The 22,998-nt window shown below is 43.5% G+C and overlaps 10 protein-coding genes across 10 annotated transcripts; 6 read left to right on the top strand and 4 right to left on the bottom strand.

Annotated features, from left to right (window-relative positions):
- Positions 1–51: 51 nt before the first annotated feature.
- BDB00DRAFT_745253 (uncharacterized protein) lies at positions 52–920 on the bottom strand (the record flags this gene model as incomplete). Its single annotated transcript, XM_053118524.1, has 4 exons — positions 52–323; positions 410–573; positions 686–751; positions 889–920. Coding segments are annotated over 4 exons (534 nt in total), but the record flags the coding sequence as incomplete, so codon positions are not given.
- Positions 921–2,766: 1,846 nt separating this feature from the next.
- BDB00DRAFT_789227 (uncharacterized protein) lies at positions 2,767–3,803 on the top strand (the record flags this gene model as incomplete). The annotated part of the gene is made up of 3 exons (XM_053120862.1): positions 2,767–3,044; positions 3,484–3,521; positions 3,757–3,803. 3 exons carry the CDS (start codon positions 2,767–2,769, stop codon positions 3,801–3,803), a joined length of 363 nt encoding a protein of 120 aa, XP_052978180.1.
- A 713-nt stretch (positions 3,804–4,516) lies between these two features.
- BDB00DRAFT_766307 (P-loop containing nucleoside triphosphate hydrolase protein) lies at positions 4,517–6,767 on the top strand (the record flags this gene model as incomplete). The annotated part of the gene is made up of 2 exons (XM_053119584.1): positions 4,517–5,396; positions 5,479–6,767. The coding sequence occupies 2 exons, from the start codon at positions 4,517–4,519 to the stop codon at positions 6,765–6,767; spliced, it is 2,169 nt and encodes a 722-aa protein (XP_052978179.1).
- Positions 6,768–7,153: 386 nt separating this feature from the next.
- Positions 7,154–9,298, bottom strand: BDB00DRAFT_789225 (uncharacterized protein; the record flags this gene model as incomplete). Its single annotated transcript, XM_053120861.1, has 6 exons — positions 7,154–7,414; positions 7,503–7,583; positions 7,735–8,045; positions 8,113–8,179; positions 8,401–8,874; positions 9,020–9,298. 6 exons carry the CDS (start codon positions 9,296–9,298, stop codon positions 7,154–7,156), a joined length of 1,473 nt encoding a protein of 490 aa, XP_052978178.1.
- Positions 9,299–10,442: 1,144 nt separating this feature from the next.
- BDB00DRAFT_789224 (phosphatidylserine decarboxylase-domain-containing protein) lies at positions 10,443–12,011 on the top strand (the record flags this gene model as incomplete). Its single annotated transcript, XM_053120860.1, has 3 exons — positions 10,443–10,853; positions 10,960–11,607; positions 11,721–12,011. The coding sequence occupies 3 exons, from the start codon at positions 10,443–10,445 to the stop codon at positions 12,009–12,011; spliced, it is 1,350 nt and encodes a 449-aa protein (XP_052978177.1).
- A 626-nt stretch (positions 12,012–12,637) lies between these two features.
- Positions 12,638–13,203, bottom strand: BDB00DRAFT_469958 (uncharacterized protein). The gene has a single exon (XM_053117495.1). The coding sequence runs from the start codon at positions 13,003–13,005 to the stop codon at positions 12,712–12,714; it is 294 nt and encodes a 97-aa protein (XP_052978176.1). The 5' UTR covers positions 13,006–13,203; the 3' UTR covers positions 12,638–12,711.
- Positions 13,204–13,400: 197 nt separating this feature from the next.
- Positions 13,401–13,913, top strand: BDB00DRAFT_873937 (uncharacterized protein; the record flags this gene model as incomplete). Its single annotated transcript, XM_053127160.1, has 1 exon — positions 13,401–13,913. The coding sequence occupies one exon, from the start codon at positions 13,401–13,403 to the stop codon at positions 13,911–13,913; it is 513 nt and encodes a 170-aa protein (XP_052978175.1).
- Positions 13,914–15,083: 1,170 nt separating this feature from the next.
- Positions 15,084–16,297, top strand: BDB00DRAFT_831143 (ribosomal protein L6e-domain-containing protein). The gene is made up of 4 exons (XM_053124098.1): positions 15,084–15,101; positions 15,355–15,714; positions 15,854–15,931; positions 16,047–16,297. Exons 2-4 carry the CDS (start codon positions 15,367–15,369, stop codon positions 16,200–16,202), a joined length of 582 nt encoding a protein of 193 aa, XP_052978174.1. The 5' UTR covers positions 15,084–15,101; positions 15,355–15,366; the 3' UTR covers positions 16,203–16,297.
- Positions 16,298–16,771: 474 nt separating this feature from the next.
- On the top strand, positions 16,772–20,660 carry BDB00DRAFT_959032 (Sodium/calcium exchanger protein-domain-containing protein; the record flags this gene model as incomplete). Its single annotated transcript, XM_053129688.1, has 11 exons — positions 16,772–16,952; positions 17,078–17,206; positions 17,414–17,471; positions 17,576–17,625; positions 17,674–17,732; positions 17,928–18,310; positions 18,439–19,731; positions 19,810–20,060; positions 20,138–20,182; positions 20,266–20,317; positions 20,413–20,660. Exons 1-11 carry the CDS (start codon positions 16,803–16,805, stop codon positions 20,658–20,660), a joined length of 2,718 nt encoding a protein of 905 aa, XP_052978173.1. The 5' UTR covers positions 16,772–16,802.
- On the bottom strand, positions 20,657–22,635 carry BDB00DRAFT_831134 (kinase-like domain-containing protein). Its single transcript, XM_053124097.1, has 4 exons — positions 22,366–22,635; positions 21,565–22,289; positions 21,280–21,411; positions 20,657–21,160 (listed from the first exon to the last, which is right to left on the bottom strand). Exons 1-4 carry the CDS (start codon positions 22,409–22,411, stop codon positions 20,864–20,866), a joined length of 1,200 nt encoding a protein of 399 aa, XP_052978172.1. The 5' UTR covers positions 22,412–22,635; the 3' UTR covers positions 20,657–20,863.
- Positions 22,636–22,998: the final 363 nt, after the last annotated feature.

Raw genomic sequence — 22,998 nt, 5'->3', positions numbered from 1 at the left:
ATGGAGGTGATAATCGCCTTCATTAAAGTCAATATCCTGGTCTACCTCATCGTCTTCCTCGACAATGTAATTCTCTCGCCAGCCCCGGATACCTTCCAGATAATTATCATGCAGGCTTGCTCTGTATTCATCAAGCTTCTCCATGTTTTCGATGGCAAGATCACGACTCCGGTGTTGGATTTCTCGACCACGCACTGACATCTTGTGAGCATGACGTAGGGCTGCATCCAAAAGATCGCCTGTTGCTGTCACCAGTTTGCCCATGACCACCCGAAGGATGTGGTTGTACCAGAATGAGATCAGTGGCACAGATTGAATAAGGCCTTTTATTGAAAAGTAATTTAGCATGTTATACACACATATGGCATCCTGCGTGTGCGTAATGCTCCTTTGGCATGTGAAAATTTACCTTCAAGCGTCCAACTGTCTTCTTGTCGATAGATTTTCAACAACCCACTGTCCCGTTCCGTTTCACTAAAATGAAGCGTCGTAATGGCTGGTACCTGGAGCTTCACGAATGCTGGAAACATGCTTGGTGACAGGTTCTGTGTGAGATGGATCACGGCTGTACGGCTACGGTAGCATCATCCACAAGAACGGCAGAAGAAGAAACATAAAAGTCAAACACGTGAATTACATCATTCCCCTGACTACACATATTATGATTATTCTTTTTTCTTCTTACCCGTCAAATACGATGTTGTCAATGGTGGGAGCTTGCCGATTCAGTGCTTGCCATACGGTATAAACACTGCAAAGACAAAGTTATTTAACTAGCGCGATAAACAACATAAACAACGACTGGCACATGTACAAATACACACGCGCCCATATATCCATTCAGCCCGCCCTTTCCGCCTCACCCCCAAAAATCGTATTTCAACGTACTATTGAATGTTGTTGATTCCCTGTGTGCTCATAATGGGCGACGTTAAGACGGCATCTTCATGATAGTAGTATTCAAGTATCCGCTTCCACCGCACTGTGCTGTATGAGAACAGGTCTTCGATAATATCTAGTATCAAAAAGGAAGAGAGATAGAAAGGGGAGTGTAAGACTTTATGTGGGTGTTAAGGGAAAGAGCCGCAACGACATCGATCCAACGGAGGGGTTGCCATTCATGCCGGGTCGAGAGGGATCTGACTTCAATTTACTTTTAATAAGGTCATTGGATGAGTTTTCAAGTTGCGCGTTGGTTTCAACATCCGTCATTGTTGGATAAACTTAATGTTGGAATATAGGAAAAAGGACCAAAAGACTAAAAGAAGAAGGTTCAGTGTATGTGTGGGCGTATATATGCGGCAGAAGAGGAGTTGTGTGAGTGATCCTCCAAAAAGTTAAAGTTTCACGAATTGCCCATTTGCGGATAGATGCCGCGCATGGTGCTGGATTCGTTCCGGTGATGGCCTTAAATAACATTGACTGTGACCACACTAGAAAGCACTCGTTATTACATATATTGCGGAGACATGTTACGTACTGATGATAGCTGTTCCTTTTGATGTGTCTCTTGTTATAGTTGACAATCAAGAAAGGATGATTCTGCTGCTGCAGGTGTATATTACATATCGGCCAAACTTTTTTCTGTATTACCTTTTATTCGTATGCATTCCATGTGCAACAAAGGACAAGCTTCATGCCAATAATATAGCACTGCATATCATATACTTCTATATCATCTTGAGCACCGGAATAACTGGGACTCATTTTTTCCTTGCTTCGTCGCTATACACACCTCATTACAGCTGGGAGAGGCGTGCAAGGATAACGGCACGTACATTGTAGCAGCAAGCGAATCAACTAAGTGGCGGGCACCTTATTTATTTATTTCTTTATTTCATATTGCTATACCCGTAAACCGGTGAGAAGGAGAGATACAATTATACAAAGATGCAGTTTTCTTTGCTGTACATGAAATACTATAATAGCGTTGTTGATGATAATGATGGTGATGACGAATCTGCGCATGACGGCGCAGAAATAAATTTCGCTTGGACACAAGTTACGTGTAAGTTAGCAACATATTACATATATACCTTGTTGAGTAGCAGTATGGGAACTAAGCGTTTCGGTTGGTCAAAAGCCTTTATCGCCATTGGAAAACAGTAGGTCACGATGCTTTTTTTCCAGACCAGGTAAACAATAGCCTTTGATTGGATTTATTACTGCTATAAAATATTATTCTTTCATTTTTTCCAGGCATATTATGGACATGAATACATACAAACTGGAAAATACGCATCTGGGGGAGATCGTCCAAGAGTCCGAGAAGACCTCCACCGAATGCATATATAATACCATGTAGTAGTACACATACCATACTGACCATCTGATCAAAATACACAGTGACGCGTCCGTATGTAGAAGACAAATTATATCATAAACATGGATGATAGTGATGTTGACTGTATCAACTTTGGTAGTGAAGCTTTACTAATACTGTATTGCATTTTTTCCACTTCCTGTGTGGACCCCTTTACTGGTATCCACTAACTCCTCGCATGCATACATGTATATGTAGTAGTCGTCAGTGTCTCTGGGACAAACCTGACTTCTCGTCTCTTTATACGTGACATGTTGTAATATTACCTGTAAAAAACACTGAATCATACACACACTACTATGTGAAAGCTTAAATCATTAATACTGCACAATGTCTTCTCCAGTTGCAACAACATAAGTTAGTTGAAGAAGAGTGCCGAACATTAGACTAGCTACCATGTATCTTTCAGTGTATTTTCAACAGTTAATGCTGTTTACACAAACATGGCTGCTACGGCTATACTTGTGCTAACACTTCTGTGCGTGTTGATTGCTTTCAGGTACCTGCTTGTGAAGCTACATTTAAACCAATGCTGTTGTCTGGGTGTGGCTAACTGGATCAGTGTCTATGGCTACTGTTACTATGCTATAGATACCCATTGTGATCGCGTTGCATGGAAGCGTTGTCGTCGCGGAAACATAGCCGTTAAAAAGCAATCGCCCGTCGCTCCTTTTGCTAAAGTCAAGACAATTCTGGCCCTAGTCCCGTCTGTTCTCTTAGGGTAATGCCGTCGCATCACTACGGGTAACCTTGTTTATTTTAGCTAATGTCTAGCTGGCCGGATGCTTTTCAGCGCTGTCTGTTTATTTAAGTGATTGCTGCCTATAGTTCTTTATATATTCCCGCTCTTATAGATAACATCTCTGGTATGTATCTGTCCGAATGTTGACCTCATGTTGTCTATGATTGAGGGTCCTTGTAGTTCTCTATTACCAAAAAAATATATTTTGCTTACTGGACTAAGATCGTTGTATGTCCGTCCCTCTTCATTTTCAAAATTACACTGACTTTTGTGTTTATCGTCCTGAAGTGTGATCTGTAAAAAAGAAGATATGTATGTGAGCGTACAATGAAAGCGTAAGTAGCAGTTCGCCAGTTTATTACATTATATGTAACAAATTACCACAGCCATGTATATATCATTGTGACCGCTTCAGTAGTAAGCCTTGTTCAACGATGATTGTGATCAATGACAAAAGTAAGTGGCTTTATCATGAGCACGTCTGAAGCAGGAATTTGAGTAGATTGAGCCTCACTGCTTCGCCTCATTCTAGCACTACAGTAACAGCCTCCGACCTTTTTCTGTTTACATCAAAGCTGATGTGCAGTTTTCTTCTTTATCCTCTTTACCAGTTTTTTCAAAAAAATAAGTCCTCCATCACACACCAAGAAGTCCTTGATGCATGAGGCTGTTTCTCAATCATTTTTTTTAGTTCGGATGCTCCGTCGCCCCAGAAGAGCAATTAAATTCTTGCACTGAATTATAATACGTACGTAGTACTGTCGAAGACACCCAGTACAGGCTGCGCCTCTCAAATACAGAAACCTACTTTACAAAGATATATAGTACCACAGCTATGTTTACATTAATTGTGTTGTCGCGCATGAACAAGGGTTGCGGCGAGTGGCGCAAAAATGTTTTGTGCGACACTAACAAACGCAAAATCGGGACCAGTTCCGTTCGTCTGTTGATTTTATCTAAGCTGGGTACGCAAAATGACATTGCTGTTACTGAATCGACAGACGATCCGAACACGACTTTCTCGTCCAGTAACTTGCTTACTGTCAAAGAACAAGCTTACTCGATCATTTGCGTCAGGTAAATCAATTTTTCTTCTTCCAACGCCATGTGGCCCCTCATGGTAATAATTGGTGCGATCTGACTTATTATGTGTAGATGTCAAAGATTTCTCGATACCAAAGACGCGCAACATTGGTATTATTGCACATATCGATGCAGGTAAAAAACATAATATGATGTATAAATTGATAAACAAGGTTGCTGAAGTATCTATTTCTTAATAAAAAGGCAAAACAACCACTACCGAACGCATGCTGTACTATGCCGGCGTTACAAAAAGAATTGGAGGTTTGGGCCACTCTTCTTTCCATATAGTACTATAAGTTGAATTATATTAATAACATCACACCATTCTTTGTGGATATGTAGACATCGACGACGGTGATACAGTGATGGACTACCTTAAAGCTGAACGAGAACGAGGCATTACAATCAACAGCGCAGCTATCACGTTTGGATGGAAAGGCAACCGCATCAATTTGATCGATACACCTGGTCACGTCGATTTTACGATGGAGGTCGAACGTGCTGTTCGTGTACTTGATGGTGCGGTCACCATCCTAGACGGTGTGGCAGGTGTAGAAGCACAAACTGAGACAGTGTGGCGGCAATCGGAACACTACGAAATCCCGCGCATTGCATTTGTTAACAAGATGGATCGGATCGGTGCAGCGTATGGACGAACGATTCAAGAAATTTGGAAAAAACTGCGAGCACGCCCACTCGCTCTTCAGCTACCCGTCATGGATCCCAGTGGAAAAGGAATTGTTGGTGTTGCGGATATGGTGACGATGGAATCGATCCAATGGGATAATGCGGATGGGGCTACTATGGAACGTACACCACTTAAGGAAGAAACTAATAGCGCTTTATATCAAGAAGCTACACGTGGCCGCATGGCGCTTGTTGAATCACTTGCCGAGTTGGATGACGGTATCGTCGAAGTGTTCTTTGAGGAGGCTGATGGTGACCATATGCGCGTCTCGGCAGAGGCCCTCAAGGAATCCCTGCGCCGTGTTACATTAGCAAACAAAGCAGTGCCTGTATTATGTGGCTCTGCGTTTAAGAATCTCGGTGTACAGCCTGTTTTGGACGCAATCTTGGATTACTTGCCAAGTCCCGCTGATCGACCTGCCGCTTTGGCAACCATTGATGGCAGCAAGCATGCACTGATCCCTTTGGAAGAAAACGGCAAGTTGTGTGCCCTGGCATTCAAAGTGACACACGATAGTCGTGCAGGTCCATTGGTGTACGTCAAGGTCTATTCGGGTAGTCATTATTTTCTCTTTTTCACTATTAGTGACAACTTCTTCCTTTTGCTCGGCTAAGTTTTTTTTCCCTCATTGCGCTATAGGTAAACTCAACAAACGCATGACCCTGTATAACACAACTATGGATTGTAAAGAACGTGTCAACAAGCTTTTGCAAATGTATGCCCGTGAAGCCGAAGATATTCCATCGATCACTGCTGGAAATATTGGTGTTGTTGTTGGTCTCAAGAATACCCGCACCGGCGACACCCTCGTCCAATCCAACGATACCAGCTCGATCAAATCCAATTTGCAGCTCGGCAACATTGATATCCCTAGTCCAGCCTTTTTCTCTGCAATTGAACCAGCATCTGTATCCGAAGAAAAGGCAGTTGATGAAGCGCTAAAAAACCTGACACGGGAGGACCCTTCCCTCAAAGTCTGGACTGACGAAGACAGCGGACAAACCTTGATCAGTGGTATGGGTGAATTGCATTTAGAAATCGTCAAGGACCGTCTTATCAACGATTTCAAGTGCAAGGTCGAAGTGGGTAAGATGCGTATCAGCTACAGAGAAACATGTCAATCTGAGGCTGCAGTATCTGCCAGCTATGACCGTGAAGTGATGGGTAAACGATCCAAGGCCAAGTGTAAAGTGGAGCTGGTACCAGTCGATGAGGATTATCAGGATGACGGAACAAGCCTAGTGGACTCGGGTAATTACTTGCAAATGGACCTTGGACAGTTGGCCGGAAGCAAGGATCAGCAGCAAGCACCATCATCGTCAACTTCAAGCGATTCTTCACAATTGAGCAAAGAAGATGTACGGCGAGCAATCCACACAGGTTTACTTTCTGGCCTTGCACGCGGTGCTATCCTTGGTTTCCCGTTAACCAAACTCAAGGTCAAGGTGCATGATTTGGAAATGTTCGGTCAGGATACATCTACTGGAAGCATTTCTGCTTGCGTAGCCAACGGCATCCAAGAAGCTATTAAACAAGCAAGCCCATGTATGCTAGAACCTATGATGGAAGTCCACACAGAGGTGAACGAAAGCGATATCGGCAGCGTCGTCAGTGATTTGAGCGGTACTCGTCGTGGTCACGTCATAGGACTTGAGTCGTCAGTGGGAGATGATGCAAACGAGAGCTATCAACAAGATGCTCAAGTGTATGCCCCTCCAGATTCGTTGCTGGCCAACAATGAGGTGGGCGAATACAAGTCAAAGCAAGTAGTGAAGGCACACGTACCGTTGAGCTCGATGCTTGGGTACTCTAATGCTTTACGCAGTTTGACCGGAGGAAGTGGCAGTTTTTCGATGCGCGTTATTGGTTATGGCCAAATGAGCAAAGATAGAGAGCGTGCAGTCGTTGATGACATGCGCGGATATTAATAGAGTAGAAAAAATTGAACCTATTTGTACATATATATAGTAATAGTAGAAGTAAAATCAATACTGTAAGTCCACGTTTGTTGTTTTACGAGCTTATGAGTTGAAAATACAGTAGCGATTGCTGAAGTTGGTATGTAAGCAGACAAAAGATATAAAAAACGAAGGTAGTCTTATGTTGGAGCCGCACACCAAAAAAAACATCTGTTGTATTACTCATGCACCGTCCAAAAAACATTCGTTTCTCTCTCTGTGCACATAACAAATACATCCTTTCTTACCAAATCACACAAAATAAAAACAAGCATTGTACTAGATATTATATATACAACAAGTAAATGTACAGTTGTTGTCTGTTGGTCTTTATTATTCGTTTTTTTCTTCATGCACTATGTATTGAAATCACGAAAATGGAGTGCTTGACAGGTATCATCGTTACACTGACCACCCACCGTTTCGAAACTGCAAAGTTCCCGGTTCACATTCTCCACGCTCAACCCATTACCATCATTGTTGCTGGTGCTGGTAGCACCATTGCCATTTACGTTGGTGTTGTTGCTGTTAATACCGCTGCTACTACTAGGATTGATATTGCTTGTGCCGGAAAACCCGAACCGTTGGAGTGGCGACTCGTATGCCTTGAAAGCACCCTAGCAGCTCATCATCTGTGTGAAATCGCTTGCCTAGAGATTGCACATGGAATCTACTACTACTTCATATAAATTCAAATTTTCTAACCTTGCTGCCCCGATGTTCCTCAACTATCCTTTTCGTCGCTGGATTGATAGAGATTTTGGACTCGCTGTTATGGGCTGTGATCTAAGGGAAAAAACGATATCGAGAAAAAAAAACAAAAAGGTGTAAAGAAACACAGGAAAAAGAAAAGCGAAGTCTCCGCCAAAGGAGCAGGTAGTGAGGATCAGAAGATCATCAATGAGCAAAAAACGTTTTTGTTTGAAAAATCCCTTACAGCATTCGCTCTTTGGTTTTGTAGTGATCGCAATGCGGGTGTCTTTGCTATTGTTGGTGATGCAACATCAACTGAAGTCTTTAGTTGCTTGCTGATATTGGCTGCCGAGACAGTAACTGGTTGGTGTTTTTGGAGCCGTTGCTGACTACTTGTAAATGTTGAAGGCGGACGCGGAGACGCTTGAGCTCCAGCCGTCGATGGTATGAAGGAAGAAGCGCCCACTGGTCCTGCTGATGATTGGGTTGCAGTGTTGATTGGTTTTGATGCAATGGACGGCGTGTTCGGTGTCACCAATCCCAGGTTTGCAGTAGCTGGTTTAGATGATGGTGAAGTTTGTTTCTCAATCGCTGGTTGTAGCGATAAAGATGACATACTGACTGTTGGTGGTGACGATTTCGCTGGTTCCGCAATTACAAACGACTCCTTTAATTGCGGTAACGCTTTCCTAGATGATGGTGATGATGATGAGATAGTAGGCGCGTTATTCTTTCCTTTCTTTCGCGTCGCTTCGTTCCCGGCAGTTGTTGATAATGGTGACGATGGAAGAGATATCGACAAGGCACGCTTGCTTGTGGTTGATGATGATTGTAACGGTGGCGTTGTTGTAGCGATCCTCGAATCCTTTTTTGCAACTGGAGATACCGTTGACGGCTGCTGCTGCTTCACCTGAGCCTTCATCTTTCCCTTCTTTCGCGACTTCATCTTGTTCTTTTCCATCGAAAGCAGTACCTGCAGACGTAACAGTTCCTGTTCAAGCCCACGCTTCTCCTTTTTTGTGGTTTCAATCTCGGTATCGAACTTGGATACCTGGTGCTTATACCATGCCAAAGTCTCCATGTCATCTTCATCCTCGTCTCTAATCAATCCTGGCTCCTCTTCCGACTCGTTCACCGTGTAGAGTGGGGCTGTAACAAAGCTAGATAGCGAGTCACTGTCGTTATCGTCATATTTATCCATATCTTCATCAATCTTCTTATCGCTATCGGCAGCAGTAGCAATGGCCGCTAGAGATGCAGTAGTATTTCCTGTTGTTGCCGCTGTCGTTACAGTCGCATCAAAGAGCGTATTGTGTTTTGACGGATTGACGTGGATTTGTCGATTTGGTGAAGGTGCTGGTGGTATCTTGACGGGTTGTTGCGGCTGACCGAAATATAAATAATCCTGGTATGGGTACTGTGCCAGCGTTGGTGGCGATGGTAGTTGTGATGGTCCAAAAAGTTTTTTATAAATATGAAATTCGACGGGAGATCATATAATAGAATAAAAGAAAAACAAAATATCTTACATAATAAGCATACGATTGCTGTAAGCCTTCAGAAACAGTGGCCGTGTAAGCTGCTGCTGCTGCTGCTGACGCTAGCTCATGCGGCTGCATAGCTATTTGCTGTTGTTGATGTTGCCGTTGTTGAGCTTTCATAGATGTTGAACTGTTCGCCACTTTAAATGGGCTTTGAGAAATTTCGTCATCGTAGTCGGCAACCTCCATGTCACTCATATTAGAGACCGATCCGTGATCTGAGCCATCAGAGATGTCCATGTCGACGGACGAGCTTGGGGATGTCATTATTATTTATTTTTGACGGGAAAGCAAAAAAAAAAAGAACAAGTTGCCTGCGCTTCACAAACTTAGCGAAGGCTTTAAGTCCCCGCTACACCAACTACCCAGCTCTAAGAAATTGTGATTTTCACCCTTGTTCCTGGAAGGACTATTTGTTACATTATATTATACACTCGTAAACGTGGCATCCTTCTCTTTTATAACTTCTGCAAAGAATACAAAGTATGCTCATATTGTAATCAATAGCATATCGTTGACAACTAGGAGATGCTGTCTCCTTGTCAGGTCTCAGTAGTAATTCGTGGCTTAACAGGAGGTTGTCCATTCGAAGCTCCTTCTCGAATGCATGAGTGCAAAGTCTTGACATGATATTTTATGTCAAAAGTCCCGATCTCTCGTGTTGATGTCGTTCAGAAACTCCATGATTATCGGATCTCCTAGTTACACGTACAGCGCAAGCGTGATCTACTGGATGTGCTCACTTGTTTGTTCAAGTTCCATCCCGCCTATGTATGCTTAGGTATATGTCTACAATAGCTCAAAATACGTGTCGACGGCTTACTAGTGCAAGTGTAGCGGCTAAAATTTAGATGTGCTATTAGGGTTTGTGACAGTGAAAGTACTTCGTTCAATCATCGCTTGTGTGCTTTCAGCTTGCACTGACCACCTAATAGCTGGACGTGCATATTCTCCCTGCCATGACCCAACGGTTTCTAGTATTCGCGCCCTTGATAGAAACATAAGTTGCTGAAACCAATTGCTTTCCTTTGGTTGGTGCGTGGTTCATGCTGACCAACAATAACAGCTGAAAAGCCAGCACGCGAGAGGTAAAAAAAGAAATTTTCGTTGTTTGAGCTTTTCTTTTGCTTTCCTTTAACCTATATACCAAGCATACGGGATCATGCCAAACCCTTTGCTTTCTCGGCAAGCATTGTACATGTTGCACGGTACATGTCGTGCAAGAAGCCCACTTATTCATTGCCAAAAACGTCTCGCTCATTCACAAGAGCAAAAGCAAAAGCCACTTTTTGGTAACGTATTATCGTTTCGTTATGTACTCCGTAACTATATTTTTTGTGCCCTTCTTTCCGTCACTTATACAAAATTATTAATACTCTAATATACCTGTATACATCTATATATCTATGACATGCTGAAAAATCTAGAACGTTTACGGCATGCATGGAATAGCACAGAAACCAAATGGTCGCCCATGCCAGTAGGTTTGGGTTTGGCAGTAATTGGCTACATTCAATACCGTCATGTCCGGGATCGCGAAATCGAAAATCGGCCCAAACCAAAATATGTTGCCTCGGGCCCCTGGCAAGTTCACGTAGCAGCAGCTTTGCCTCTACGAAGTATATCGCGACTCTGGGGCGCTTTCAACTCGCTGACCATTCCTGAGCCCTTACGACCTGCCGGGTTTAAGCTGTATAGCTGGCTCTTTGGCTGTAACCTAGAAGAAATGAAGAACCCCAACTTGTACGCATATAAGAACCTCGCCGAATTCTTTTATCGTGAACTGAAGGATGGTGCTCGACCTATTGCTAATACACCTCTGGTAAAACTTGTGTATAATGTGTCAAAAGAGCCAAATATAGTAAAAGAGAAGTAACTGATGATGGTTTTTTTTTTCAATTAAATTTTTCACGTGTTAACAAAATTAGGTATCGCCATCTGACGGCAAAGTGTTACACTTTGGTATTGTCAACGAACGCGAAATCGAACAAATCAAGGGAGTCACGTATTCGTTAGACGCGTTGTTGGGCACAGATGACACGTCCTCCGTACCAACAATAGACGCGCAAATGGCTGAAGGTGAATCGGTAGACGAGGAAGCATTTGCCAACGTCAACGGTATCCAATATTCGCTGGACGATATGCTGGGTGGCCAAGAGGGTCATGGCGTCAAGGTTGAGAGTACCGTCGGTCCCGACGGTTTGGCACGCGATGATGAAGAGAACAATAAGACAGACAGCAGCTCTACCGCCTTGCTCAATTTATCTGATGTCAAGCCTGGCACTTCTGTGGGCGAGCATAATGTCAAGCCTGGCAATGCCTTGTTCTTCTGCGTTATCTATTTGGCACCAGGCGATTACCATCGATTCCATTCGCCCACAAGCTGGGTCGTTCAAAAGCGAAGACACTTTGCTGGTGAATTGTTCTCGGTATCGCCTTACTTTGTCAAGTTGCTTCAGAATTTGTTTGTGTTGAACGAGCGTGTGGTCTTGCTTGGTAAATGGAAGCATGGCTTTTTCTCCATGACACCTGTTGGCGCCACGAACGTCGGGTCGATACATATCAAGTTCGATGAGGTAATTGCTAGTACCAGTTCTTTATCATTAATTTGCATGATGGATGCAGTTGATGAAACCAGTAAAACAAGGCAGTGGCTAACGTGCAATTTTCAACATTTGATACAACATAGGCTCTCAAAACCAACCGAAAAGAGGATCTTCCTTTGGGAACATATACCGAAGTATCGTACAAATCAGCAAGCAAGTTACTGGGTGGCAAGGCGTTGCGACATGGTGAAGAAATGGGTGGCTTCTATTTGGGATCGACGGTTGTGCTTGTATTCGAGGCTCCAGCCTCGTTCCAATTCAAAATTGCTGCAGGTCAGACCGTTAGAATGGGTCAGCCTTTGGGCGAACTCGTAGAACAAAAGCAAGTAGAAGAGGTCAAGTCAACTTCTTCATCTTCTACTACCACTTCCTGATTAGAGTAATATACATTCTGTGTAATTTAGATCAGATTTTTTTTCTAATTTCTTCTTAAGATACAAGCATGAGGAAACCGAGTGAACTGCTATTGAGGAAATACTGCTGTTTACTACCACTGCTAACAGAGGGGTACTGTAACGCATACTGTAATACACGGAGAGAGGGCGCTGGGTATCACGGTCATGTTTGTGATGTGCTATGGAAGAAAATTGACAATAATGCCCATACATGGCAGTTGGTATGTAGCAATGTGCAGTATAGTAATAGTAAACCACCAGCCAATTTTAAGGAAAACATTACGGAGAGGAGGATATTACATCAGTAAGGGGAGCGTTTTTAAGGGAGAAGGATTTGACTGGAGTCCAAGGGAGCGGGAGGAGCAGGAGTAAAGGGTAACCGACAGCACAGTATACATCTGTAAGTACATACAGTGGTATTGATAACTGCTGTTTATTGGCTGGTAAATTTGCATATCATACGTCGTCTTTTCCTTATCCCCATCATAAATGATTTGCAATTATAGAGGACAATCACAATATCACTTGATAGAAAAGAACCGTTGCAAACGATGTATGTTTATGGCTTAGCTCATGCACGCACATGATCTTATTTTTTTCAAAAGTGCGTGATCTATTCCTCATTGTGTGTGTGTGTACCATCATAAAGGGACATGGTTTTGTATATTGTGCGGTTGGATCATGCCATCCTATATGCACCGTTGCACGCAAATGCAAAATGGTATAAATAATCATCCCAGAGCTTGAGGTGATAAAGTTTACGAGACACATCACGTACATGAAAAATATGCTGCGCTACGAAAGTTCTTGCAGGAGTTGAAGGAAGCAATGTCAAATCGCAAAAACCCACACTAGCTAATAGTACAGCACCCCAATCTGGTCTAAAACAAACACACCACAACAGCAGCAGTTTCCAGCCGTTAACACGAGTGCTGACAACAAGTAGAGGTGTTTCTCTTAAAAGTGTGTACATGGTCTCTGTTATATTCTATCCATAGGCAAAAGGAGAAAAAGAACAGCACATTGTACAAGCTAGACTGTGGCGGTGGTAGCGGCTGTATGTAGAAACAACACTGGTAATGATAATGACGATGACGAAAAAGGAGGCATTAACCTTTTTTATATGTGTGTCCCTTCTTCTCCCTCTTTCACACTCGCACTTACTCTCTCCTCTCCCCCCACTCCTGCTCGACGTCCTGTCTACCTATCTGCCGATCTTATGTCTATAATCATGAAGACAAGAAGAAAACAGCATCCAAATAATTTGGATGCACAAAAGCACATCTTGGACCCCTCTAGATATCTTTTTTCCCTCTTTTTTTCGTTCTTTTTCCTTAGTTTTACGTATATATCATAACTTTAGCAACAATGTCAAATAGCAGTAGTAATAACAATAATAGTAATGCCTCTGATACTGCTCCATACTGGTATTCCACCAACGGCATGGTCCACAAGCGGCTGTCCAACCGTCACACGGCTCTCCTGGATCAAGCCTTTGATCGTCGAATACGGGTTAAAATCTACGATATCGATGCGTTTGGTCCCAGCGCCGTTGCTGTGGCGAATCCAGTGGCGGGGACCATGACTGCAGGTGATATCCATTACGGTCTTTATCGCCATCCATCACTTGTTTTAAACAATTCCAGCGCGGCTATCGACAGCTTGATTTTCATGGACAGTGATAATCTGTTACTGCCACAAGAAACGACAACCACAACACACGAAAGTTTTCGCGACGTTGGTTCTACAGCTACATTTGACATCTTTTCGCCAGCAGAATACCACCGATTCTCACACCATCACCATCATCAACAAACAACTGGTAGACGGCGTTCCATGGTTGTTGAAAACCAATGTGTATGCTCCTGTACAATCATGTAAAAATATCACATCGACTCAAGTAACTCAAAGAACAACAACAATGTCTACATACAAGTCGACAGCTTATTATTTTCTTTCTTCTCTTTAATAATCTCTCTAATGTAACCTTTTCCTTTTTATTTTGCGTGTATATGCGGTTTGCTGTTTCAATTCCTCCCCTTATATTCAATTACCTCAATAGAAGGATATGTTAATATTTATATTGTGATGCTCTTTTCATTCTAATCCACAAATCTCAATTTATCATCGCCCAATCATAATATTATCGCATCAATAAAAGCATAAAAAATTAGTTTTCTCCTTCTTTAATTCACTACTAAGTAGTATTTAAAGCCACGTATATGTATATAAAATTGTTGCTAGTAGCTACTACGTATGTATCATCATATCAGTGTCGCATGTCCCCTTGATGAGCACTGATTCTTCTCTTATAGCTTCTATAGCAGGTGGAAAGAAATACGGTTCCAAGGATGAAATATACTGATGATATTGGAAAGTTGCATACCATTTATCGAGCAATCATACGTGCACAATAAATGGGTATTGAATGAATGCAAGCTTAGAGCCATACGTTTCACGGTGCATAATATAATACAGTGATTAAATTCCATGCTGAACCAGAATTTGAGAGGTTGTGTTGTAACAATTGCAATTCCTCATATTGCATACAGCAGCAGTTATAGTACTGTTGCCATAGCAACTGTAACAATTTAGTAGTAATATCCAAAATGATTGCTATCACTATTTGAGCCAGCACAAGCTGAAAAATACTTTCGTCGCCCTGACTGTATGTGCTACTTTAACCGGAGAGGGTGCTGCTGTCATTTACTGAGCAGGGGAGGCGAGGAAGGGGGCCGATCACAACCAAAGAAAAGGGGAAGCAGAATGGATTTATTGACGGAAAGTAGCAACAGCTTATCAGAGAAAAAGAGGAGATACAGTAGCTATCAGTAGATACTGGCTCATGTAGCTCATCAAGATTAAAGGGTTAACATGCCAAATAAAACGATGAGCTACTTTGTACTTGCAACACTTGCTTTGCAGTTCCATATGGTGGAACAGTAGCAACGCAACAAGCCCTTCCAGCAAAGCATTAATTTGGCGGTGTTTGAATTACAGGCACTGCGGCTTCATATATGCTTGAAGCAGCTTGAAGATAATCTTCCTCTTTTGCAACGTCCTTGAGAGGTAATTACCGCTAAAAAGATTGATAGAAGGCGTATGGGATACAGCGAAAAGAAAGGATAGGATACGAGATATGGATGGATGTGTATAGAAACGGATGGATGGATGGATTAGTGGGATGGATTAGAATGTCTATTACAAAACGAATGAAGGAACTCGGAAATTGTCAACCTTGTACGAAAAGAATCGATCGAAACTGAATTTACGTTTTTACGCTTTTTTCTTTTATACACACACCAACAACACCAACCAACAGGTTAATTCAACAATGGCTGCTGATAAGGTCAAGGAAATTAAGGGTGGCAAGAACGGTAACAAGCGTACCATTCCTGCTGATAAGGCCCCTCGCTTCTATCCCGCCGAAGACGTTCCCCAGCCCAAGGTCTCGCGCAAGTCGCCCAAGGCTGCTGCTCTCCGCAAGAACATCACGCCCGGTACCGTCCTCATTCTCTTGGCCGGTCGCTTCCGTGGCAAGCGCGTTGTCTTCTTGAAGCAGCTCGACAGTGGTCTTTTGTTGGTCACTGGCCCTTACAAGGTCAACGGCGTCCCTCTCCGTCGTGTCAACCAGGCTTACGTTATTGCCACCTCCACCAAGCTCGACCTCTCCAGCGTGAAGGTATGTATTTTTTTTTTCAATCACGTTCACACCCAAGTACTCTCTTCATCAAGTCGAAAAGAAGTTGGGATTTATTACGGGGATAATTGGTAGGGAAGGGAGAATGTGTACTAATTGGAAAACCGTCGTTCTTGATTAGCTTGATGCCAAGTTCAACGATGCTTACTTTGGCAAGTCTGGCAAGGCTGACAAGAAGGAATTCCTTGAGGGTGAACAGGTAAGAAATGGATCACAAGGGGTGGAGGACACAAGTGCTGTTAATGTGAAAGAAAGAGAAAAAGGGGAGACTACTCTGTATAGCTGACATGTCGCATTTGCTATATCATCACTAGGCCAAGAAGGCTGCTCTCCCCGAAAACAAGGTTGCTGACCAGAAGGCTGTTGATAAGGATATCATTGCCGCTGCCAAGGACCCCATGTTCGTTGCTTACTTGAAGTCGTCCTTCAGCCTCAGCAAGGGCCAGTTCCCTCACGCCATGAAGTTCTAATTTTTTTTCTTTCTTTTTTTTTTTACTGCTATAATAAAAAAGATGGAGAGAGAAACCACACAACATAACATCATCCTTAAATCTTTTAAAAATTCCTGTGTTTTGTATGTCACATGCAACTATTAACGTTTAACGTAAATCGGTGGGAGATCATATTTGAACATGTAGCTGCTATACAGTGGCAGTAGCTAGTGGACAGCTAGGCGGTGGCGAACGATTCTAAAGAAAGTTGGGGATGATAGTGATAGGAGATACGGCTGGGTAAAGTAAAGTAATATGCACATTCAACTGAGAGAGAGAGAGAGAGTGTGTGTGTGTGTGTATCATCAAACAGATATTTGCCGACATGTACGAGAGGTACGCCACCGCAGCTTGATGCTGCATAGAAGTAAAAAGTAAAAAAAAAAAAGGGGGGGTGGGCTCTTAAATGTACAAATGATGTGTGCAAAGAGAAAGAAGAGAGAGAGAGAGAGAGAGAGAGAGAGAGAGAGCAAAGCGAAGGATGGGAGACCTGAAAATTTATTAAAGGCGCATCATCCCTTTTTTCCTCTTCTTTCCTTCTTCTTTACTTTCTATTCTACTTGTTTTACATGGGCAGCAATGGGTGTGCAACCGAATAGAAGCTCTGTCATAAAGATCGTGGTTGGTGTGCTTACTCTTGCGACCTTGGTACGATTGTCAGCTATGCTGTCGTCGACCCAGGTTGAAACAGCAAGCCTCGTCAACCCGTTCTCATCTCATCATAAGGAGGCAAGTATCAGTTTGCTTGGGTGTGCGGCGTACTACATCTTGTGAAGGTTACTGCTCTTTGCGCCACACACACACACACACACAACACACCCACTAAAAAGCCATTTTCGGTTCTTACTATGTAGTGCTCTAATTTTGAAGCCCACGAGGACCAGTGTGGTTTTGTTCAAGTGGCGTGTAAAGGCTTCAGTCGATTTTACTTGACCTTCTATTATTGCTCAGAGCTTTGGAAACCGATCTCGTTGACACTCATGGTAAGAAATGCTGCTTTCTTGTTTGTATTTGTTTGGTTGTGATTGCACCCGGAAAAGCATATTATGCACGGGCGTGCATATGCTTTAGTTACTTGGTTGCCTATTTGTGCTGTGCCGCATACACACTATCGTTCACTCATCATCATCATCATCATCATCATTGTGTATTAATATACATATATCATTAACTGGCGCTTTTAAATATAGATACTGGGTCTGCTGATGCTATTTGGTGCCGTCAGTGTTGTTGCATCTGATTTCTTTTGTAAGTTTCCAAGGATATGTACTGCTACCACCAAATGCGAACAAGGGTGTGTGTGGGCACTTGAATGATGATAAGCTTACGTATCTAGTTACACACATCCCCAGGCCCGAATCTCCAGACGATATCCTCCAAGTTGCAACTGTCCGAAAGCATGGTTCGTGTGAGAACGTTATACAAGACAGAAACTAAGAATGTTCTATAGGCGGGTGTCACCATCTTGGCATTTGGTAACGGTAGTCCAGATCTGTTCAGCACTTTTAGGTAAATGCGTCTTTTTGGTAACATATGGAAAGACAAAAGGGGAGAAGGGGCTGGCATGGCGAGGGAAGGAAGGAGAAAAATGAGGATATACCAGGGATGCTGTTTTAAAAAAAAAAAAAAGAAAACTACTGCACGGGCTGATACAATGCATGCATCTGTGTACTGTGACTTACATGCACTTCTCGTGGCTGCTAGTGCCATGGACAGTGGAGCTGGATCGTTAGCGGTCGGCGAGCTGATCGGTGCAGCATTCTTCATCGTATCAGTCGTTTCAGGATCAATGGGAATTATTCGACCTTTCAAATCGAAGCGGATCACGTTTATGCGGGACGCCTCCTTTCTCACGGGTGCTATCATGATGCTGACATGGATCGTCTATCACCGACGCATTTTCTGGTACCACGGCGTCGCCCTGATTGCCTATTATCTTACGTACGTGTTTGTCGTCGTATTTGGTGCGTTTCGATTTCCAGGCGCCGAAACACCAGCCAAGCTCGAGTCCAAGTCGTTCCCGGTCTCAGTTCACAGTAACATCGAAGATCAGTTGACAGAGGCAACACACTTGCTACAACAGGAAGGTGAGAAAAGCATAAGTGGTTTCTATGGAGAAACGACCCCGCGTGCTGTCTTGTGAGTTCTTTTTAGACGCAGTATCTAGCACTAATCTTTTATCTCTCTGCTTCATCTAAACGAAATGCTTCTGTAGTAAGACATGGAAAGCCACCCCGACTCGCGATCCCATCGCATGGATTTTCGTCACATAACTCGCTCTCATCTCACGAATCCCATCTTGGACATGTCATTCGGCCTGTGTCACCCGGCTCTTCGCTTCGATCATCCTTGCACATAGATGGCTTGTGTGTACCACGTACGACAAGCACAAATGGATCGATATCCACCCGGCTCTATCGCCACGCCATCTCGCCACGTGTGGGTATCCGCAACTCAATTTATAGAGCCATCGAGTTCCAGGAACAGGTTTCAACGATTCGAAGGACTGGAAGCACGAGCGGAACCTTGCATCGCCATCGCGAAACATCGGTGCCGCATCAATCCATGTGGGGCACACCGTCGCACGGTTCATTGAGAGGTCTGATGATAGGAGGCGGTAACAGTAACGCTAGCGACTCGGAGAACAACAATAACAACAGCAACGGTCTTCTTCATCAATATAGACCAGGAGGAGGCCGTCCGAGAGCATCTACCGTCGGCGACCGATTAACTCCAAATTTTCCCGGTTTAAGAAATAATCATACCAATAATACAAATAAGAGTATAAACAACAGCAATCAATGCACGACAGCAACAACTCCGGACAGCACACACAGCAGCACAGGTATGGCCGAAGACTATTTTACGTATATCTCAGCCAATCAACAGCAAAAGCAGCCTGCTGTCGTGCCTGAAATTCGATTGGGCGGTGGTCGACAACCAACAGAAGATCAACCATTATCCATCGCCGTCCCGAATATCACTGCTGACGATCATGACGACGGTGACGAGGACGACGAAGACGATGACGACGATGACCAGCACGGTCGCCACCGCCAGCACCAAAAATCCACTAGCCGCTTCCAAAAGCAAATTGCTTCGCTCTATTGGTCCTTTGGTATTGCATGGGAGGACTTTATTCAAACCATGTTTCCAACGTTACAAGGCTGGCAAACCAAGACCAGATTTTCAAAGTTCAGCTCATTGGTAGCCTTACCTCTTGTGTTGATTTTCACATTGACACTGCCTGTTGCTGAAGATGTCCAAGTGTATGATATTGAGGTTGCCGAGGACGCCTTGCTTGATGGAGTCTCTACCGACAAGGGTTACTTGCCCGTGCCCCCGCCACCCTTGAGTGGCGGCGGTCCAGAGGATGATCACCTGTCTTTACCGGAGGAAGATGGAATAATATTGGAAGAAGAGGAAGGCCCAATGATGCCATGGTGCAGATGGCTACTAGCTACTCAAGCAGTGATGGCCACGACATTTGTCTTTGGTGTCATGTGGCGTAAGTAATGCACTGTTTCAACTCAATGATCATGAATGATGAAATATCACATCTTGCTAACAAAGCCGAGACATGTAGTGAATGACTTCATCCCTGGAGTTTACATTCTAATCGGTTTCGGCATCGGCTGTGTGATGGCATCGATTATACTTGTCAAGACCACAGCAGACCAGCCACCCAAATGGCATTGGATGGTATCGTTCGGAGGCTTTGTTATTGCGTTGAACTGGATTTTCTTGCTGGCCAATTCGATGGTGGGTTTGTTGCAAGCTATTGGTGCTATTTTGAGTATCAGTGATGCTATTATGGGATTGACGATCTTTGCACTGGTAATTAAATCAAGGGAAAATCAAGAGAACGTCGAGGGGTTCCGACAACAATGATTTTACTGACTCGCTATCTTTAGGGTAACAGCGTGGGCGATCTGGTATCAAACACAGCAATTGCTAAGGTAAGAGGACAGGAAGATATTGCTATTTGCCCATATCACAGTAAGGGGACATAAGCTTAGACATTCAATAATATGTTATAAAGATGGGATTTCCGACGATGGCCATTTCGGCATGCTATGCTGGACCTTTACTCAGTAAGTTACTATCTGGATATTGCTTTTGCTGGCGTAGAAAATGATGATAGGCTTATGCAATAACTTATTCATGTTCTCGATGAAAACATGAACAGATATGGTGCTCGGTATCGGAATCTCATCGGCTTATCAGGCACTCAAAACGGGACATCCATACGAATTAGATGTGGCACCTTCCATCTTGGTGTCATGCAGCGGATTAATCACTGTGCTGCTGAGTACGCTTATTGTAGTCAACTTGAACGATTACTGCATCAACAAGGAGCTTGGGTGGTGGATGATTATAGTTTATTCCACTTGTTGCGTTGTCAACGTATTGCTTGAATGTAATGTTTTTAAATAGTTTTTCTTTCTGCAATATTTTATATATATTTTTATATTATACGTGTTTTTTTCTCAGAAAATGAGTGTAAACAGAGCTGATGTTGATCTTTGGTATGAATTGATAAATGTGGAAAAATGTAATATGTGAGTGTGTGTATGAGGATGATATAGCAACAGTTGGGCTGCATTAACCGTACAAGGAGGTGGGGGTATTCTTTCGTTTTATGTTTTGCGTAGTGTCGTATCCTCATCTTCATCGTCTTCCATTGTGGTTGATGTAGATGATACCACCATGTAGCCTCGATTATATGGATGATTGATACGTTCCTCAGCCATACGACGTTTTCGATAATCGAAAGACAGGAAGCGATCCTCTAACATCTGGCGCCATTGAGCTTCCTCGGTGACAGGATGATGCTCTGATTGAGTGCTTCTTCCACGTCGAACCGTACGCAAAGGTGGTTCTTCCAGTAAGATTTCCTCGATTTCATGGACTGCATCAAAGTTCAAACTTTTGGACTGTGGTAAGGTGTCAAGAAAGAAGATTAGGATGTTGTTTGAAACACATACATAATACACGCACGAGACGACCCTTCTTTTCAAGAACAGTTTCTGGATTCGATTGCTATACTACTTACATCGGGGATAAAGGGCGGCACAGCGGTTTTCATTTCCAATGCGTCCCAGTCCAAGCCAGCAAACCAACGATGGCTTTTAAAGTTTCGGAAGCTTTCGGCACCAAGCCTACGAATGGGCGATTTCTCGAGTAACTATAATTTTGTGTGTAGCATAGCATGCCTTTTGATTAACAATCTTGGACAAAACCTGTTCTCTCTTGCGAATAAGATGCGTCGATGGGCAGAGAGGGGAAGTTTGGTTTTGACGATTGTCACTGCACTCTTCTTGATACTCTTATTACTTACCCCTGAAAGTACATTCACACAGTCTTCTGATACGATCTGATACACGTTTTCAGGGAACTGTAACGGATCGTGCAGTATGGAATCCATCGTTTGATCATTTGACTTGCCCTTGAATGGCCGCTTACCAAACAATAATTCATACGCAAGGACGCCGAGACTCCACCAATCGATTGAAGTCGAGTACCCTTGCTTGCCCACAAGCTCGGGTGCCATATAAGCTAAGGTACCTGCCGTCGACCATCTGAGAGGCTTCTTATCCGAGAATGACACAGCCACGTTGAAATCGGATAAATGCGCGTGGCCGCGTTCGTCGAGCAAGACATTGTCGGGCTTGATATCTCGATGAGCAATCCGTCGTTTGTGGAGATAATTCAAAGAAAGCGCGATTTGGGCGACGTAGTGGCGCACTTGAAGCTCACTTAGTGTCCGCATTCGTTCTAATAAGAACCGCAGGTCACCACCGAGCTTCAAATCGAGAGCCATAAACAGCGTTTCGTCATCTTGGAATGCATACCGCAAGTTTACAATGAGCGGGTAATCGATCCGTTCGAGTAATCGTCGCTCACTGATTATGTTGCCGATCGATTTGCGTTGAATGCACCTTTCTTTGCTAATGTATTTGAGTGCAAATTCTTTGCCTGACTCTTTGTGTCGCACGATTCTGACTTTGCCGAACGCGCCCTTGCCAATGGCGCGCATGAGGTAAAAGTGATTGAGTTGGACCTCTATTATTTACATTTTTTTTCAAATAGTTAGTTAGCGAAAACACAAAGATACAAGAGATCGGGATACTGGACGCACCTTCATTAGCGAAATCGATGCTCGAAGAACAGCAGACGGCACCCATTGCCGATCGCTAAACAAGTGTGTAGAACGTGGTATGTTGGTTCCACTTCTTTTGTTTATAAAAAGAGTGAGTGAACGAAATAGGGAGAGGGTATGCGGGTAAAAAAAAAAGAGAAAAGAGAAACGGAAAGGGGAAAAGAGGTATGGAGAGGTTGAAACAGTTCGTTTTCACGTCGTGTCTACTGTGATGTATATACTATTAAGAAGCCGAGTGGGAAAGTAAAAGTTTCTTCCATCTTGGGTGGGACAAGGAAAAAAATAACATAACTTTCAGCATCACTTGAAGCTGATTTAGTGTAACGTTCTTGCTTGCAGTTAGTGTGGGTTGCATTTTGTGTTATGTGTGGCTACATACAGGATGCTCTGAGAACAAGTTCGTGTGTGTTGTTGTGTGATCGGGGTATGTGCGCGCGGGGGGGGGGGTGGGTGGGTGGGTGGGCAATGGGGCTGTCTAGCTACCACAGTGCATTCCCAAGGATAAGCAAAAATCCGTTCCTGATTCCAATTGTACCTGCAGAAGAAGAAGCAAGCTAAATATTACTGCTATTAGATCTCCATGTGACACACGATAATGCGTCTGTCTGTCGC

The sequence above is a fragment of the Zychaea mexicana genome (assembly GCF_025766255.1).
Source record: "Zychaea mexicana strain RSA 1403 chromosome Unknown BDB00scaffold_53, whole genome shotgun sequence".
NCBI lineage: Eukaryota > Fungi > Mucoromycota > Mucoromycetes > Mucorales > Lichtheimiaceae > Zychaea > Zychaea mexicana.
Note: the sequence above shows the minus strand (reverse complement) of the source record. Positions and strands in the feature narration are given on the sequence as shown.